The sequence below is a fragment of the Mytilus edulis genome, chromosome 9 (genome assembly GCF_963676685.1).
Source record: "Mytilus edulis chromosome 9, xbMytEdul2.2, whole genome shotgun sequence".
NCBI lineage: Eukaryota > Metazoa > Mollusca > Bivalvia > Mytilida > Mytilidae > Mytilus > Mytilus edulis.
The window spans coordinates 16,443,280-16,460,210 of record NC_092352.1 but is presented as its reverse complement, the minus strand read 5'-3'; the positions used below and the strand labels follow the sequence as shown (position 1 = coordinate 16,460,210).

The 16,931-nt window shown below is 30.7% G+C and overlaps 1 protein-coding gene across 24 annotated transcripts in view; it reads left to right on the top strand.

The window, feature by feature from the left end:
- Window positions 1-16,931, top strand: part of LOC139487707 (calcium-activated potassium channel slowpoke-like) — an 82,455-nt gene that overhangs the window by 22,635 nt on the left and 42,889 nt on the right. For all 24 annotated transcript variants that reach the window (XM_071272715.1, XM_071272712.1, XM_071272708.1 and 21 more), the window contains exons 5-11: window positions 4,891-5,042; window positions 5,497-5,667; window positions 6,398-6,489; window positions 7,760-7,870; window positions 11,924-12,029; window positions 12,550-12,702; window positions 14,730-14,885. In XM_071272715.1, coding sequence (XP_071128816.1) covers window positions 4,891-5,042; window positions 5,497-5,667; window positions 6,398-6,489; window positions 7,760-7,870; window positions 11,924-12,029; window positions 12,550-12,702; window positions 14,730-14,885 — 941 coding nt within the window. The remainder of the gene's footprint in view (window positions 1-4,890; window positions 5,043-5,496; window positions 5,668-6,397; window positions 6,490-7,759; window positions 7,871-11,923; window positions 12,030-12,549; window positions 12,703-14,729; window positions 14,886-16,931) is intronic.

Here is a 16,931-nt window from a genome sequence, read left to right as displayed (position 1 = left end):
CAGAAAATTAAAGAAATGTTCGTTCTAAATCATGAGAGGTGTGTATATGAAGGAATCTTTTTCCTTAAAACTTGATTAAATAGTCCTCAATACTTTGAATGAAGACACAAAAGTACCAATTCTGAAGATAGCTATAGGCTTGCAATCATACCTTAAACTCCAGGGATAAACAATTTTCTTTGTATAATGTCTTCAGAGGTAATCAATTTACATAATAAAACAAAATCTGCCTATAGGTTTGATCCTTAAACTTTGTCTTTGAAGAGGGCATTTTTCTAAGCTTCTTTAAAGCGAGTGCTGAATCCTTTCTTTGTTGACATGAACTAGCATTAATATAAAAATATAAGTAAATTAAATGTTTACAAAACTGAATTAATCAAGATTTACCCAGGAATGGTTTACTTTGATAAAAGCCTTTCATTTGTATGCCCCATTTATGGGCATTATGTTTTTTATGCCCCATTTATGGGCATTATGTTTTCTGGTCTGTGTGTCTGTCTGTCCGTTGTACCGTTCGTTTGTCCGATTGTTTTTTCCGTTCGTTCGTCCATTCTTTTGTCTGTCTGTCCCGTTTCAGGTTAAAGTTTTGGTTAAAGTTTTTGGTCGAGGTAGTTTTTGATGAAGTTGAAGTCCGTTCAACTTCAAACTTAGTAAACATATTCCCTATGATATGATCTTTATAATTTAATGCTAAATTCGAGATTTTATCCCATTTTCACAGTCCACTGAACATAGAAAATGATAGTGCGGATGGGGCATCCATGTACTTGGGACACATTCTTGTTTTGGTACTTTATTTGGTATTTTGAGGTTTTTATTCCAGCATCACTGATTAGTTTTTTGAAAATGAAGAGTCCGGCATCTGGCATACAAAATTATAAGTCCCACAGGTATCAACAGAGACATACAGTGTACTATTTATAATACATGTTTCTAGGATCATTGATGATTTTTTTTTCACATTAAACCATTTTATTTGTTTAAATACACAGAGTATACATATGTGTATCCAGGAAGCCAAAATCAATATCTTGTATAGTAGATATTAAAAACCTATCCAGTCTTTACAGTAAAAATCAATTTTTCTATCAGTGTCTTCATCTATAATTGTCAACAGTACATTGTCACTGATAAAAAAAATCTTAGATAGATTTTATTCATAGAATTATTCACTAAGACTCAAGTGTCTCAGTTCCATTTGATTTAAAAACATGAAAAAGACCCAATATGTTTTTAGCCTTTTTGTATAATATACAATTATTATACATTATCAATTGCTTTGTAAATAATGAATATTGCCAGTTGAAATATGGTAAATATTTGTTGTTAACAGAATCTTTTGCTGTCATGGAGAATCGACTCTTGTAATTGTTATAGAGTGTCATTTGGATCACATTTAAATTTTGATTCAGTTTAGTTTGTTTAAAGTATCTTTTACTTAAATTTGTATTGGTAATGATTTTACTTTTATTTTTTTTTCAATATTGTGTCTAGTGTACAGGTTTGAAATGACAGACATATTCATGGTTAAGTTTAAGTAGATGTTTGTATTGTCTATTAGGTAACCAGTATGAACAGATCGAGCCATGTGATATTGTTCATTTCATACTTCACAGTGAACCTTTTTGTCATACTTAGATTTAGTTTTTCATCACATTCAGTTGAAATTGGGTGACCTGATAGGAACAGTAACTTCAACCACTTTGTAGCTACCATATTATTGACTTTTCTATCACATTTAGTTTGAATCAGATGACCAGTAGATTGATTGATTGTTTGATTGATTTGTGATTGCTTTACGCCACATCAGCACGAATAGGCTTTATCACTGCAAGTAAGCAGTAGAAGCTCCAATGGTATCTACCATATTGATAACTATGATCCCATTTAATTTCACTTGGTTGAGCTGAGGAAGAAGTTCTTCTATATGTTTCACATGGTATTGTTTAAAACTACATCCTAGAATATTGGCCATACATGTATACTCTCAGTGGAGAAGCAGCAAATACCAATTTTCTATTTGACCCAGCTGGTGATGGAAACTATAACCTCCAACAATCTTGGACAGCACCAACCACATGACCACCTAGGCTGTTTGCATTTCGTTTAAAATATTGTTAATTATAGATTTCTAATTGCATTTCGTTTAAAATATTGTTAATTATAGATTTCTAATTGTAAGATAATATATCTTCTGTAATTAATGCTTGGAAATCAATATTAATTGGCCTGTAGATAAGTTAAATGCTATATTATCTTAAATATATCCTGCATTAATTTTCTGTACTTATTGAAAACCAATTTAGATTACAAAAATCAAGACAATAATTTTGTTTAATAGAAAACAGTTGTTGTCTCCCATAATTTAATGAGATAATGTCATGTTGTCTTGTCATTTCACATAACAGTTTTATATATATACCCTGTATATATATATGACTATTGATTTTGGCCTAAGAACAGTCATGTCCAGGTCAGCAGCTAGTAATATCATGAAAAGATAATAGCTAATTTGTAGTCAAGTGTGACAGGGGGTTGAATAAATACTCATTGATATTAGACCCAACGCTCAGGAGATAAGGATTCTGTCTTGTGAATAGAATAATTAAACAATTGATTAAAGGAACAAAATTGTATTGTTTTTTATCAGCGGTTTATTCATCTGTATCACTTGATAAAGATAATTTATTCTGTGGAAAATCTTTTTTGTTCCAAAAATTATTTGGTCTGGAAACATAGGCAAATTTATCACTAAATTAAAATAACCATTTTGCTCATTAAGGTGACTCGAGGGTATAAAAAATTAAGACAAAATTAAACAGTTATTTTTCATTACACATTTTATTTATTACCTTTAGTAGTTGTTACTTTATCATATGGTAAAAAAAATATTCAAAAAAATCATTTCCTGGATGCCCCAGATGACTTTTAAGATGTAGATTCGAGGCCACAGACCACAATTAATTCCTCTATCAGTTCTTTATAACGTTTTGTATCATTAAAAAAATTGCACCATGCACTTTTGTCAATTTTTTTGTGTGTGTAATGTATAGTCCTAGTCCAAATATATATCCAAAATTCAGAAAGATTGAAGCAATCACTTTTACAAATTTAGCCAATACACATCCATACCCCTATTGACAAGTCTAGAAATGTTCAGAAAACTGTAAATATGACCTTTCTGCACTTGGCCTAATCACTCATTCCATATCAAAATCAGTTAAATACAACATCCAAAAATTTATGTCTTCTTTCATTTCCACCCCCAAAAAATCTAAGAAATGAGTGATGAAGGGAAAGAAAAAAAATGAAGGAAAAATACACTCTAATTAAAAGGAACTATATTCGTGGACAACGAAAAGCGAGGACATTAATTGTGGTTCTTGGGCCATCATGGGAAAAGCTCCAAATTATCTCCCTTTGGTGCAAAACTGCCATTTTTTGGCATTAAAATTGAAATATCTTTTTTAACTCAATGGTGACCTTTATATTTTATTATAATTTTTAAATAAGATGTACTTAAACTAAACTAGTGTCAAATTTGAGTGATTTCTGTAATAAAGTTCATTTTTTATTTCGATATTACCTATATTTCTCCTATTAGTTTAACAGAAAAAATGTACCTTTACAAAAATGTATGCTTCTTTCGAAAGCAGATTGTGAGCGTAAATGAACGGTGACCCCATTCTTTTATTTCATTTTTCTATCAAGTATAAGATAAAATTCATTTATAGGGAAATCCTATATTAAATAAAAAATTTGATTTAGACCCGCGAGCCCCTTAAGTATCATGATTGTTAAGCAGTCAGTTTTTCCTATCTAAGGTCCATGGTTTTTTCCAGTCACCTCAGTTTCTTCTTCCAATAAAAACTGTCCGCATGAAATAGTCCAAATGTGGCAAATAAAAGTGGTGTTAAAACACCGGCAATCAATGTTATAAAAGAAGTAGAAAAAGTAATTTGGTTGAATTTTATTACAAATTTTTCATTTTTGGGCTCTACAAAAAAGCATTGAAAAAGGATTAAGAATGTTGTGAAGTAAGATTAAACCATGCTTTAGGGATGTCATCTTATTGATGCCCACTCTTTATTTTTTGCATAAAGATGGTGTTTTCTTACTACTATTCAGATGACCTTGATATTCTGACCCCGAGATAAAAATAATCATTTTGCAAGAACCTTTTTGTTCTCCTTAAATAATGTAGATAATTGAATACTTGTACATCATCACAAAGAAGATTAGTCCAATACCAACATGGATGACATATGCTTATGACTTATGACCTCAAGGTCAAATAAAGTAAAACTTTTTGGGAGGGATCATTTAATTATAACGAGCAGACCTATTACACAAAAAATCATGAAGGATTACTTTGCTTTTTTCTTACTGGAGTAATTTCAATAGACTACAGGGAGACATATATTTTAGTCAAATAAAACAAAACAGTCTTCCTAGTTTGAAACACCTGTAGCACTATGGAGATGGACCGGTGCAAGCATAATATTGAATATTTTATGTACCCTCTCTCATACTACTTTCTCCTGTGAAATGTCTTTTCTCTGGTTTGTTTCATTAAATAAGTAAGTTGAGATACCTATTCATATATTTGTACTTAGAAATCTAAAAAATATCTGCATCATGAACTTTACAGGGAGAGATTTACACCAGTTTTTTTTCTCAGTTTATTCTGATAAACTTATTTTGTTGATAGATGTTAGTTTAATTTCTTTACCATATCTGCACAATTTCAGGCAGATTTTATTGAAAATATACCAGTTTGTTTAAACAGTAAGTAATATTAGAGAAAGTTTCTGTATTAACTGTTAGATTTTGAAAAGTATAAGTGTCAGCACGTACAATAATTTTACAATTTCTTTTGTTTATTTGTAGGTTTAAGATTCTTGAGAGCTCTAAGACTAATGTCTATCCCAGACATTCTGACGTACCTCAATATGTTACAGACCAGTACAATGATCAGACTGTGTCAAATGTTGACATACTTCATCAGTCTATGGCTGGCCTCAGGAGGTTTCTTACATTTAGTAAGTTGGAATTTTTAACAAAGATATCCCAACGAGTTTCCAAGATTAAAGAAAAAAATTGCAATTTGAATAAAATGAGATTTTAAAAAAAAGTAGTAAGTGAAAGAGAGTATAAAGGATAATTTTACATCAAAAGAACTGCTAAAATCGCAAAAGACATTTACATGATAGTTGAAATTGGAGCTGATGAAGAAAAAAAACATATTTTTAAAAGCAAAGTATCAAATTGAGTAAAGGAATGTGATAACATCTTTTAATTTTGAGAGTTTCTAGCAAACAGTATTAGGCTATAAAACATTGTTTGGGTAATCAGAAGTTTTGAAATTTATGGAAAATAGGAACTACTTAAATTGAAAGTTGAATGAAGATGAAATTTTGGAATCATTTTATCACATTAAACAAAAGTTCATCTGTTACTGACGATTATTTTGTTTAATATTTCCTTTCATTTCAGGTTGAAAATTCTGGTGATCCATGGAGAAATTTTGAAAATGCTAAAAGTCTGTCTTATTGGGAATGTTTATACTTTCTATTGGTTACCATGTCAACCGTTGGATATGGTGATATTAGTGCTAAGACAGATATTGGTCGAATCTTTATTGTCCTCTTTATAATGATAAGTATTGTAAGTAAACTAGACAAATATTTTATTACATAGAACATAAACCAATGAAAATATTTTAATACATGGTACATCGTATTGGATAAAGTCAAATTATTTTTTCCATGTAAAATATTTAGGTAGTATTTCAATCTTTGATATATATAAATTAAATGAGGACCATTATTGTCAATTTTTAATGTAATTAGATTAGTTGTTCATTTTGTTATTAAAATTCTGGAGCAAACTGATTTCTACAATACTTTTCTGGTACTTTTATTATGAACACTTATGCTGAAGAAATTTGAAAGCCATAGATGTATGACTACTGGTCTACTGTTTTGTAATTTTGGATCAAATGATTTCTACCGATTTACCATCATTCAGGAACTGTTGCTTAAATTGTAAATAGAAACCTATGAAGTTCTGTCACATTGAATCCAAATATACAAACCTATTGTATCCTCTTCAAAGCTGTCACACAACATAAAAATTATAATATTCTTCTTAAAAAAAGAACTGTCATAATCACACAGTTTTCAGAAATATCTTAATATATATGCCTTTTTTTCTGTAATTGTACATGTTACTTTCTAAATACATATAAAGATTTTACCACTGTAGCTGCCAACTTTTTGTTCTCACTGTATATAACATGCATCCATCTGTCCACCTTAAATGTGGGCTGCAGTGTGTCCCAACAAGTCTGTATTTTAATCATTGGTTATAATAAATATTTTGATATCATTTGTAGGGTATGTTTGCCAGTTTTGTTCCTGAATTACTGGAAATATTTGGTAGAAGACAGGTCTATGGAGGATCATATAAAAAAGAAAGAGGCAAAAAGTAAGTGGAATTGGAATATGATATTTATATGAATCACTAGCAATATATCTGACAAAGAGAGATAAAGTTTGTCAATTATAAACGTTCATTGGATTTCTTTGATATGAGAAACATTGATGTGTTTTTGTATTAATAACAAACTTATACTTTATGAGCAATCAATCCTATTGTGTAATCTATTATTCTACCTATCTGTAAAAACACTACATCTTATATATCACCTTTCTGACTTCCAGCAGTTACTGCACTGAGAAATACAAGAATTTTCATGAAAATGTGTTGAAAAGAGTCATATATTTTCACCAAGTTTGGCATTATATAATCCTTTCATAACATTTTACTGAGAATTCATTTACTCTGAAAATCCACATTTCTGTAAAAGAGAGGCGAAAGATACCAGAGGGACATTCAAACTCATAAATCAAAAATAAACTGACGCCATGGCTAAAAAGGAAAAAGACAAACAGACAAATAATAGAACACAAGACACAACATAGAAAACTAAAGACTTAGCAACACAACCCCAACAAAAACTGGGGGTGATCTCCATCAGGTGTTCATCAGGAAAGGTAAGCAGATATTGCACCACATGTGACACCCGTCGTGTTGCTCATATTAATACAAATCTGATAAATAGTGTATTTGGTGAGTCATATTCATTTCTCTTTTTGTGAATAAACTATATGTGTGAATGAAACAGTCAGTGGAAAAATTAGCATTTAAAACTTGAAAACAAAACCACATTTTGCTATTCTCAAAATGCCTCTATTGATTTTAAGGCAGATAGTGGTGTGTGGTCATATAACATTTGATTCAGTCTCCAACTTCTGCTATTCTCATAATTTGTCTATTTATTTTTAGGCACATAGTGGTGACTGGCCATATAACATTTGATTCAGTCTCCAACTTCTGATATTCTTATAATTTGTCTATTTATTTTTAGGCACATAGTGGTGTGTGGCCATATAACATTTGATTCAGTCTCAACTTCTGCTATTCTCATAATTTGTCTATTTATTTTTAGGCAGGTGGTGGTGTGTGGTCATATAACATTTGATTCAGTCTCCAACTTCTGCTATTCTTATAATTTTTCTATTTATTTTTAAGCACATAGTGGTGTGTGGTCATATAACATTTGATTCAGTCTCCAACTTCTGCTATTCTCATAATTTGTCTATTTATTTTTAGGCACATAGTGGTGTGTGGTCATATAACATTTGATTCAGTCTCCAACTTCTGCTATTCTCATAATTTGTCTATTTATTTTTAGGCACATAGTGGTGTGTGGCCATATAACATTTGATTCAGTATCTAACTTCCTCAATGATTTCCTACACAAAGACAGGGAAGATGTTGATGTGGAAATAGTCTTTGTTCACAAGTAAGTAGAAAACATTATCTTGGTGAAATAAAGGAGGTGTGTGGTGAATATTGATTAGAACAAATAACAAAAGCAAACTAAAAATGTAAGACGTGAAGTTACAGTCAACATATGGAGAAGTGTCACCTAGTCCATCCAACATTGTCAAAAGATTGAAAGGAAAAGAATTCAATAGAGAGTACTCGGAGGAATCTGGTATTACAACCATAGATAACTTATCATTTCCTAATTTTGATATTTTCATTATCATTTATTGGATACAGAATTTTTTAAGGTTTTGTGGGTACAAGTGAACCTCATATTCAAATGTTCAACAAATAGCACCTTTTCAATTGGATTTGTATACAGAAATAGGCACAACCACGAAATCAAATATCCACAAATATACAAGTTTTTAGCAATTCGCAAAAATTGATACCCATGAAAATAAATTCACAGTAATAGTGTTAAATGTGTTTTGTCAATACCATTGGATATGAATATTCAACCCTGACCCATCAGAAAAAAACACCTTAAATTTAATAATTTCATGCAAAGTAGAGGTATAAAGAGAAGTTTGCAAAACATATGTGTTAAATGAAGAGCAAATTTTCATTTCTAGGCAATACATGAACCTTAGTAAAGAATACATAGTAACTGCACCTTCTGTCCATGTATCCACCTGAGTGCTGTTAAACACTTGTTTGTATCAAAGAGATCTAGTCTTCCCTCCAATTCATATCATACTTTGCTTTTTTTCCATATCTTGGTTACCTGAGTACTTATGCTAGAATGAATTTCAAGGTCAGATTTCAAGTTAACAACATGACAGGAGATTGTACTGTATAAGCTTGAGTCCAACATCCTATTTCTAATCATTCATTGTCAAATGCTATATATCTTCAGGGAAAGATTGAATCTTATTGATATTCAAGTTCAGTGGCCAAAGTCAAGGCCATAAGATGACTTACAGGATTAAAGCTTATATACATTTTAACTCCATTCTTGCATTGAATCTTTCTAAAGCATTCCAGATACTTGTTTCTCTATACTTTTCAGTAAGCCATATCAGTACATAGGTATCGTTAATTATTGATTCAAATACATTTCTGCCATGCACTGTATCAGAGTTGGAATTGATTCAAATAAATTTCCATAATGCACTATTACAGTTATAGCATTGGATCTAATAATTTCCATAATGTACTGTTACAGCCATAGAATAAAGGGACAATTGACATAGGTCTAACTAAAACTATAGGCTATTTGGATTTTAATTTTTAAAATATGATTATTTTATCATTAAAAAATTACTGCAATTAAAAATTCTTGTATAAAATTAAAATAAGCTGATGGTAAATTTTCTTTCTAAGTTTAAAAAAGGAGTTTTATTTTAGTATGGTATGGAAAGGTCTGTAGAAGAAAATAGCATTGATTGAATATCACGGGAACTATTTTTATTTCTGTGACTTTTCCCACATGACTAGTCATATAGAATAAATGGCTTTAGTACTTTAAAAAGCCGTATTACAATTGATGATGATTACCATCTTTAGTGACATTCAGTATTGATATTGTTGTTCTGTACAAATAAATGCTCTGAAATATGTTACAATTTACTATAATTTGAATAATCTTAGTTGCAAAATGTCAATAAGTGTCTGCATATATCAAATCTATTCTAATTGCATTACACTAGGAAATTTATTCATTATGTATAAAAGTGAAATACTTTTTCGCATAATCAGCATATTTTTAAAAGTGCAGGATAACATACATCTTAATAAAATTAATTTGCTCATAATAAGCCCTGGAATGCTATATGAGGTTTCATTGATAAATTAATCATCATACTCACAAATATATGGGTCTATTCAGACACTTGCTATTAAAATTCGGAGGTATTCTTGACTTTTAACTATAGACCACTTATGAGTTTGTTGCATTTCCGTCCAAGTCTTTAGTTTTAGTGAACATCATTCATGCATTTAGGGAAATCTTCACTCCCTCCCCTTGTTTTTCACGAGCAAGCGGTTGAAAAAAAACTGATTCTATATTGCTGGAATTATTCCGCTAATTATATTCTTGATGAACTTTAATAGTGCAGGTAATACAGGCTGTCCCCTCTATCTGGTAATTGATATCATAAAGGCACACATATTTGACTAACTTTTCTGGTGAAGGACATACTAGAAAGTGGTCTATTAGCTTCAGAAAAAATTTATTTAATTGCCTTTTAAAAAAGAGAACTTAGTGAAAAAGGCCACAGGCCAAAGAATGACTGTGTTAGTTTCCTTAATTCCATCAATAAGTTTCCTTAGACAAACATTAATCACATAAAGTCTTAGGATGCCATCTGCTTCGGTTTCTTGTATAACTATTTTAAGGTAGATAATTGTCATTCTGTCATTTGGTTATTGACTAAAGCCAGGAGAAATTACCTCATTATTGGATTTGTTCACATCATTATATAGATAAATCTGTCCATAAAGAATTGACTAATAAATGTTTGCCAATTTCTGGTACAAAGTTACAAGGCTAATCATGAGTTATGGGTGCAGTAATCAGTCTGATATCAAACTATGATAATAGATGATGGACATTTATGAGAATGAGAAATGAACAGTTATTATCTGATTGCACTGGTGAACATTTTTTTATATTGTTTGTTGTACTGCCAAAATATGTTCTTCCTTTTAACATGTCATTTTCATGCATTTCTTTATTTAAAATTACACATATTTATTTACTTCACACTGGTATTACTTGATTTATTGCACTTGAATGGGCGGAGTTAAAACGGTTCGCTCATCATTGACCAGTCCATCTACTGATAGGTGTTTTGGGATAAACAAAGTTACTCATCAATGAAGTGTCCAGTTATGGTCATGGTAAATTCGATTGGCGACACTGATATGTGATTAGAAATCAATGATAATTATAACGGCAATCATTCTTATCACATACATCTTCAAATAGACTGTCCTTATGCAAATTAAAACCTAAGCTCCGCCCGATCAGTTGAAATAACATTGGTAATAATATGGCAATACAGATTTTTTGGTATAAAGTTTGCTGTGATTAGAGACATAAATTGTTTTTTCCAAGTAAACAACACATGAAATAAACAGTAGACAGTGGCGGATCCAGAAATTTTCATAAGTGGGGGCCCACTGACCTAAGAGGGGGGCCGCTCCAGTCACGCTTCAGTGATTCCCTATTTAAGCAACCAAATTTTTTCCCAAAAAGGGGGGGAATCCGCCTCTGGTAGATTGTCAACCCTTTGAATCTCCAAAACTATTTTGTCTAGATCAATAAAAATGCTTAAGTCTTCAAGGAATCTTTTTAATATCAACCTAAGAAGACTAAGTAGGGCTATCACCCTATACTATATGATCAGTCTGTCTGTCTTCCATAACAAATTGTGTCTACTCTATATCTAGAGAACCATTATCATTTCATACTTTATACTTGACATGTATTTTAGCCAACACCAAAGGTGGTGTCATATTTTTTTTGTACAACTTCTTAGGTCAAAGGTCAAGGTCAAATACTTTAGTTTCAGTTGACAACCCCATGTCTTATGGTAAAGATACAAGTTTTAACAGCGGGGCCCACAGAGATAGCTCCCATCTCAATGCTGTCTAGTTACATCTGGTTACAATGGTTCAAGGGAAACGTATCAAAAGCGTTAGGACAAAATGTAAAGAAGGCTTCAAATAACTGACACCTTCCTATATGTGAAACAGTTTGATTTGATCTGGCTTTGGTATCTGATGAAATATTGCTTTAAATTTAGGTTCCATACTATGGATTCATTATTATTTGTGGGACACCAAATTTCGTGGTTAAGTGGGTAAAGGTAAACCACAAATTTAGATGTTCAACAAAATATAAATTTTCATATGTTTATATGCATCATTTGGAGAAAAAAAAATCAAACATCAAAGAAAAACACAAAGAATAAACAGAGTTTAACTTATTACATGTTTTAAAGAGTTCTGTGGGTGTATGTTAACACTATAGACACTGATGATAATTGCTCAATCAAATTCTAATATAATTTGTTTACAGAATGTTGCCAGATCTAGAATTAGAAGGTTTATTAAAGAGACACTTCACACAAGTAGAGTTTTTCCAGGGAACAGTGATGGATGCCAATGATCTAGAGCGAGTAAAGGTTAATAAAACTTTATATTGATATACAAAATTAAAAGTGCTATTTGCCTAGTGAAATTCTATTTAATATATTAAAACATAGTCATTGAGTGTTAGTTGTCTAGCCAGTAATCATAATATGTAAAGGACTCTTCAGTCTCAGAATACACAGGCCTAATTCCTCTAGTCTACCATTGATCTTAGACGTCATTATATTACTCATTATAACCTTTTCCATTTGCATGATTTTTTTTCAATATTTAGATAGAAAGAAATATTGAATTGCTTTTTCCTTAAAAATAATTAGATTGTTAATTTTTCATTTAACTTAAGGGAAATTCTCTCCTACAATCTGCATTAGGCGACACCCCTGTGATGAAATGTAGCAGAGCTGAGTCCTCAACTTTATATAAATAAATGCATTGATAATCAGTTTATCTATATATTTTCCAATAAAATTGAGAATGAAAAGAGGGAATATGTCAACGTTCCATGAAAAAGGGACAATGAAAAAAAATGTTATATATTGTTTTATGATACAGATCCAGTCGGCTGATGCCTGTTTAGTTCTAGCTAATAAATACTGTACTGACCCAGACCAGGAGGATGCTGCTAACATAATGAGGGTCATATCTATCAAAAACTTCCATGCTGATATCAAAGTTATTGTACAGTTGATGCAGTATCATAATAAGGTATAGAAAAATCATATATATATATAAGAAGAAGATGTGGTATGAGTGCCAATGAAACAACTCTCCATCCAAGTCACAATTTGCCAAAAAAACAACATTATAGGTCATAGTACGGACTTCATACATTTAATAAAAATTTTATTCACATTATATTTATGAAACAAATATTGATGACTTATGACAACAAGAACATATTTAGGACTAGGTACTTGTATAACAGATTAGAACATATTTAGGACTAGGTACTTGTATAACAGATTAGAACATATTTAGGACTAGGTACTTGTATAACAGATTAGAACATATTTAGGACTAGGTACTTGTATAACAGATTAGAACATATTTAGGACTAGGTACTTGTATAACAGATTAGAACATATTTAGGACTAGGTACTTGTATAACAGATTAGAACATATTTAGGACTAGGTACTTGTATAACAGATTAGAACATATTTAGGACTAGGTACTTGTATAACAGATTAGAACATATTTAGGACTAGGTACTTGTATAACAGATTAGAACATATTTAGGACTAGGTACTTGTATAACAGATTAGAACATATTTAGGACTATAGGTACTTGTATAACAGATTAGAACATATTTAGGACTATAGGTACTTGTATAACAGATTAGAACATATTTAGGACTAGGTACTTGTATAACAGATTAGAACATATTTAGGACTAGGTACTTGTATAACAGATTAGAACATATTTAGGACTAGGTACTTGTATAACAGATTAGAACATATTTAGGACTAGGTACTTGTATAACAGATTAGAACATATTTAGGACTAGGTACTTGTATAACAGATTAGAACATATTTAGGACTAGGTACTTGTATAACAGATTTGGTTTTTGGACCAAACTACCTGACATACACAATATCTCCAATGTTCATTTAATTTAGTAAAACATTGATTTTGTTTCAGCGTTTCTATTGGTTTTTAAACATTATTAAAAATATTTTTGTAGATTTAATTAGATATACATAGAAAATTGCCTTTTTGGTCGCTGTGTGGCTAATTGTTAAGTCTGATCAATAGTATACAGACTTATCACTTTCATTTTAATAATGAGTTACTATCTATCAGGATTCTAATATTTTATTCATAAGAATATACACTCAACTTCTCAAGGCAAACAAATAGTAATGAACTTTTGGCGTGAAAACAACACCTTTGATAATTACTTATGTATCATAGGATTAAATAATGAAAAAGTATTGTAACAGTGCAAAAAAGACACAGCTACATCAATTACATGTTATTTAGTGAAAAGAGAAGGCCCGTCACCGTGTTTATACTTAAAAACAAAACAGATAAAAGATAAATGTTAAATCCCAAGTTCAACTATAACAGTTGAACACACAAGCAGATTTAACATGTTTTTCTGAACAGAATGACAGATAGTCCAAATGACAAGAGGATTGGTTGCACCATACAAATTCTCAGTGAGCAACTCAATTGTAAAGATATAATAATTCACTGCATCAATATTGTCTTTTTACATTTGCAACTGTTGTTACAGTTGTTTTTTGTCACGGTAGAAAAACTGAACATTGTGAACTTTGATATCTAACTGTTAGTGAAAGGAAATGTCCCAAATTTGAATCACAATGCAGATGTGAAGGACAGGCTTACCTTATTAACCCATTTCTGTATCACTTCTTCATATCACATCTCAGTCAGTGTGATACAGGAAATATCAATTCTTGTGGGAAAAAATAACTGGGACACAACCATGAGATAATATGTATTTTTATACTATGCAGAAGGTTGAAATTCCAAGTATCTTTTATATGGGGAAACAATCATCTGTTTGCAGGTTTCCTAAAACATGTGATTGGCTTTTGATAAAATGTCTAGTAATTTTTCAGTCTAATGTGCCACTGCACATCTGTTTTTACCAAAATGAGTTCTACAGTTTCCCATAGCAAAAGTAGGAACCTGGTCATTTTCATAACAGAACTACTTGTTAAGGTTTACAATTATTTCTCTACTCACAATACTTTCTATTAAAGGCTTATTTACTGAATATTCCTAGCTGGGATTGGAAGAGAGGAGATGATGCTGTATGTGTGGCTGAACTCAAGCTAGGATTTATAGCTCAAAGTTGTTTGGCTCCTGGATTCTCTACTTTAATGGCAAACCTCTTCACTATGAGGTCTGATAAAACTGTAAGTATATATTTATTCATAGGAGAGTTTAACATGTGTGCTGTGTATTTAATTTAACAGTCTTGGAATTAAAATTAGGAAAAAATCAAATTGAACTGCGATACCATCGCACAAGAAATATTTCAAATGATTAAATGAACCATTTAGATCTCACAAGTTTCTTTGATACTATATGAACACTCTTAAACCACAATTCTTTGTGTTTGGGAATGTTGACTTTATCATACATTCGTCTTTCCATCCTTGTTCTTAATTTTTATGTCCTATTTATTGGGCGTTATGTTTTCTGATCTGTACATCCGTCCATTATTCCGTCCGTCTGTCCAGCTTCAGGTTAAAGTTTTTGGTCAAGGTAGTTTTTGATGAGGTTGACGTCCAATCTACATAAAACTTAATACACATGTTCCCTATGAAATGATCTTTCTAATTTTAATCCAAATTAGAGATTTTTTCACATTTTCAGGGTCCATTGAACATAGAAAATGATAGTGCAAATGGGGCATCCGTGTACTTTGGACACATTTTTATTTTTATAATCGTGAAAAATTAGATGAAAAAATATGGAGTAGTAAAGGATAAAAGCATGTAATCTTCCAACATACAAAAACTGATCTTGATGAAATTAAAACCTCCTCATTTTTGTCCTTTAATATGCATCTTATATGGGTTTTATGTGGTACATAATGATATTTAAAGTTTCAAATAAGAGATCTTGTAGAAATTGTAGGATGTCAATAAATCAGATGGCATGGGCTTAATTTATTTGTGTTGCCTTTACTCTGATAACTTATTACAGAATTATTTGATTTATAAAGGAATTTATTTTAAATATATATTGATAGATAAAAGCCATGGTATGGATTAAATATGAAATAATGGAAGCTTTGGGAAATTTTAATGAACAGCACCCCAAAAACACAAAGAGACATGAAAGGGTTAACATAAATTTTTCAATGATAGGCAAGTCTCCACATCATAGGTCAAATATTCAGCTAAATTGAGAATGAACTCAGCATTCTGACTATCAAAGATCTGACCTCAACATCAATCTTTTGATGGACAGAAAACGTATTTCATAAATTTTCTTGATTAAGAGCTTGACATCTTCTATAGATACATTCTATTGTTGAAGACCAAATGTCTTTGTTTGTTTCTTTGTGTCATATGGTTGCTATTTTATTGGTGTATAGCCCACATATCTGTTTACTGCACTGTATGGAAAGTAAATAATGTTTTGTGTGAATTTGTTGCAGTTAAATATACAGTTAAATTCTATGATAAACAAGATAATATTTGTGTTATCAGCAAAATCAAATAAACCAACATGTTACACTGCATCAATGTGTATAATGAATAAATATTTTAAAAGGCTACTTTCAATTTGAATAAATTCTGAGTAGATTTAGCAGATGCAAAAGCTTATTACCTAAATTGACTAGCTATTACCATTAAAAATTTACATCTCAGACTTAATTAGGATTTTTTTTCAAATTGCATAATGCTCAAAAAGTTGCATGGATTTTCCAGTAGAGAGAACTTAAATTTTAATATAAAATTGATACACTTTTTGTAGCAGTTATTCAGTTTATTGATCCACACATTATGTATGTTATTTAGGTTTTCATTAAAGCAAGTAGATCTAATTACTTTAAGCACATATCAATAAAATAATATGAATATGGTCCTGAATATATGTTAGATTTTATGTTGATTTTGATATTTCAGCAGTGAAAGTAATGGAAAATCTAATGACTAATGCATCATTTTAATGATATAACAATTCCAATATTTTAGTAAAAAATGATAAGAGATATCATATAACTTTTTATCAAAGCATGAATGTATAACATTAATCAAATTTAAAAAGTTGATTTTTTAGGTGGATTTTCTTTGAATGGTTCTTTTGTACTGTTACAGGCTGTTATGACTAGGTCATAATGTCCATTTTTTTGTTCATTTATTTGTTCAGTTTTATAGGTGGCCACCAAAGTGACAGTAGAGTGACAACCATACAATTTGTTTGATATTTTGAAGGTGACCTTCATT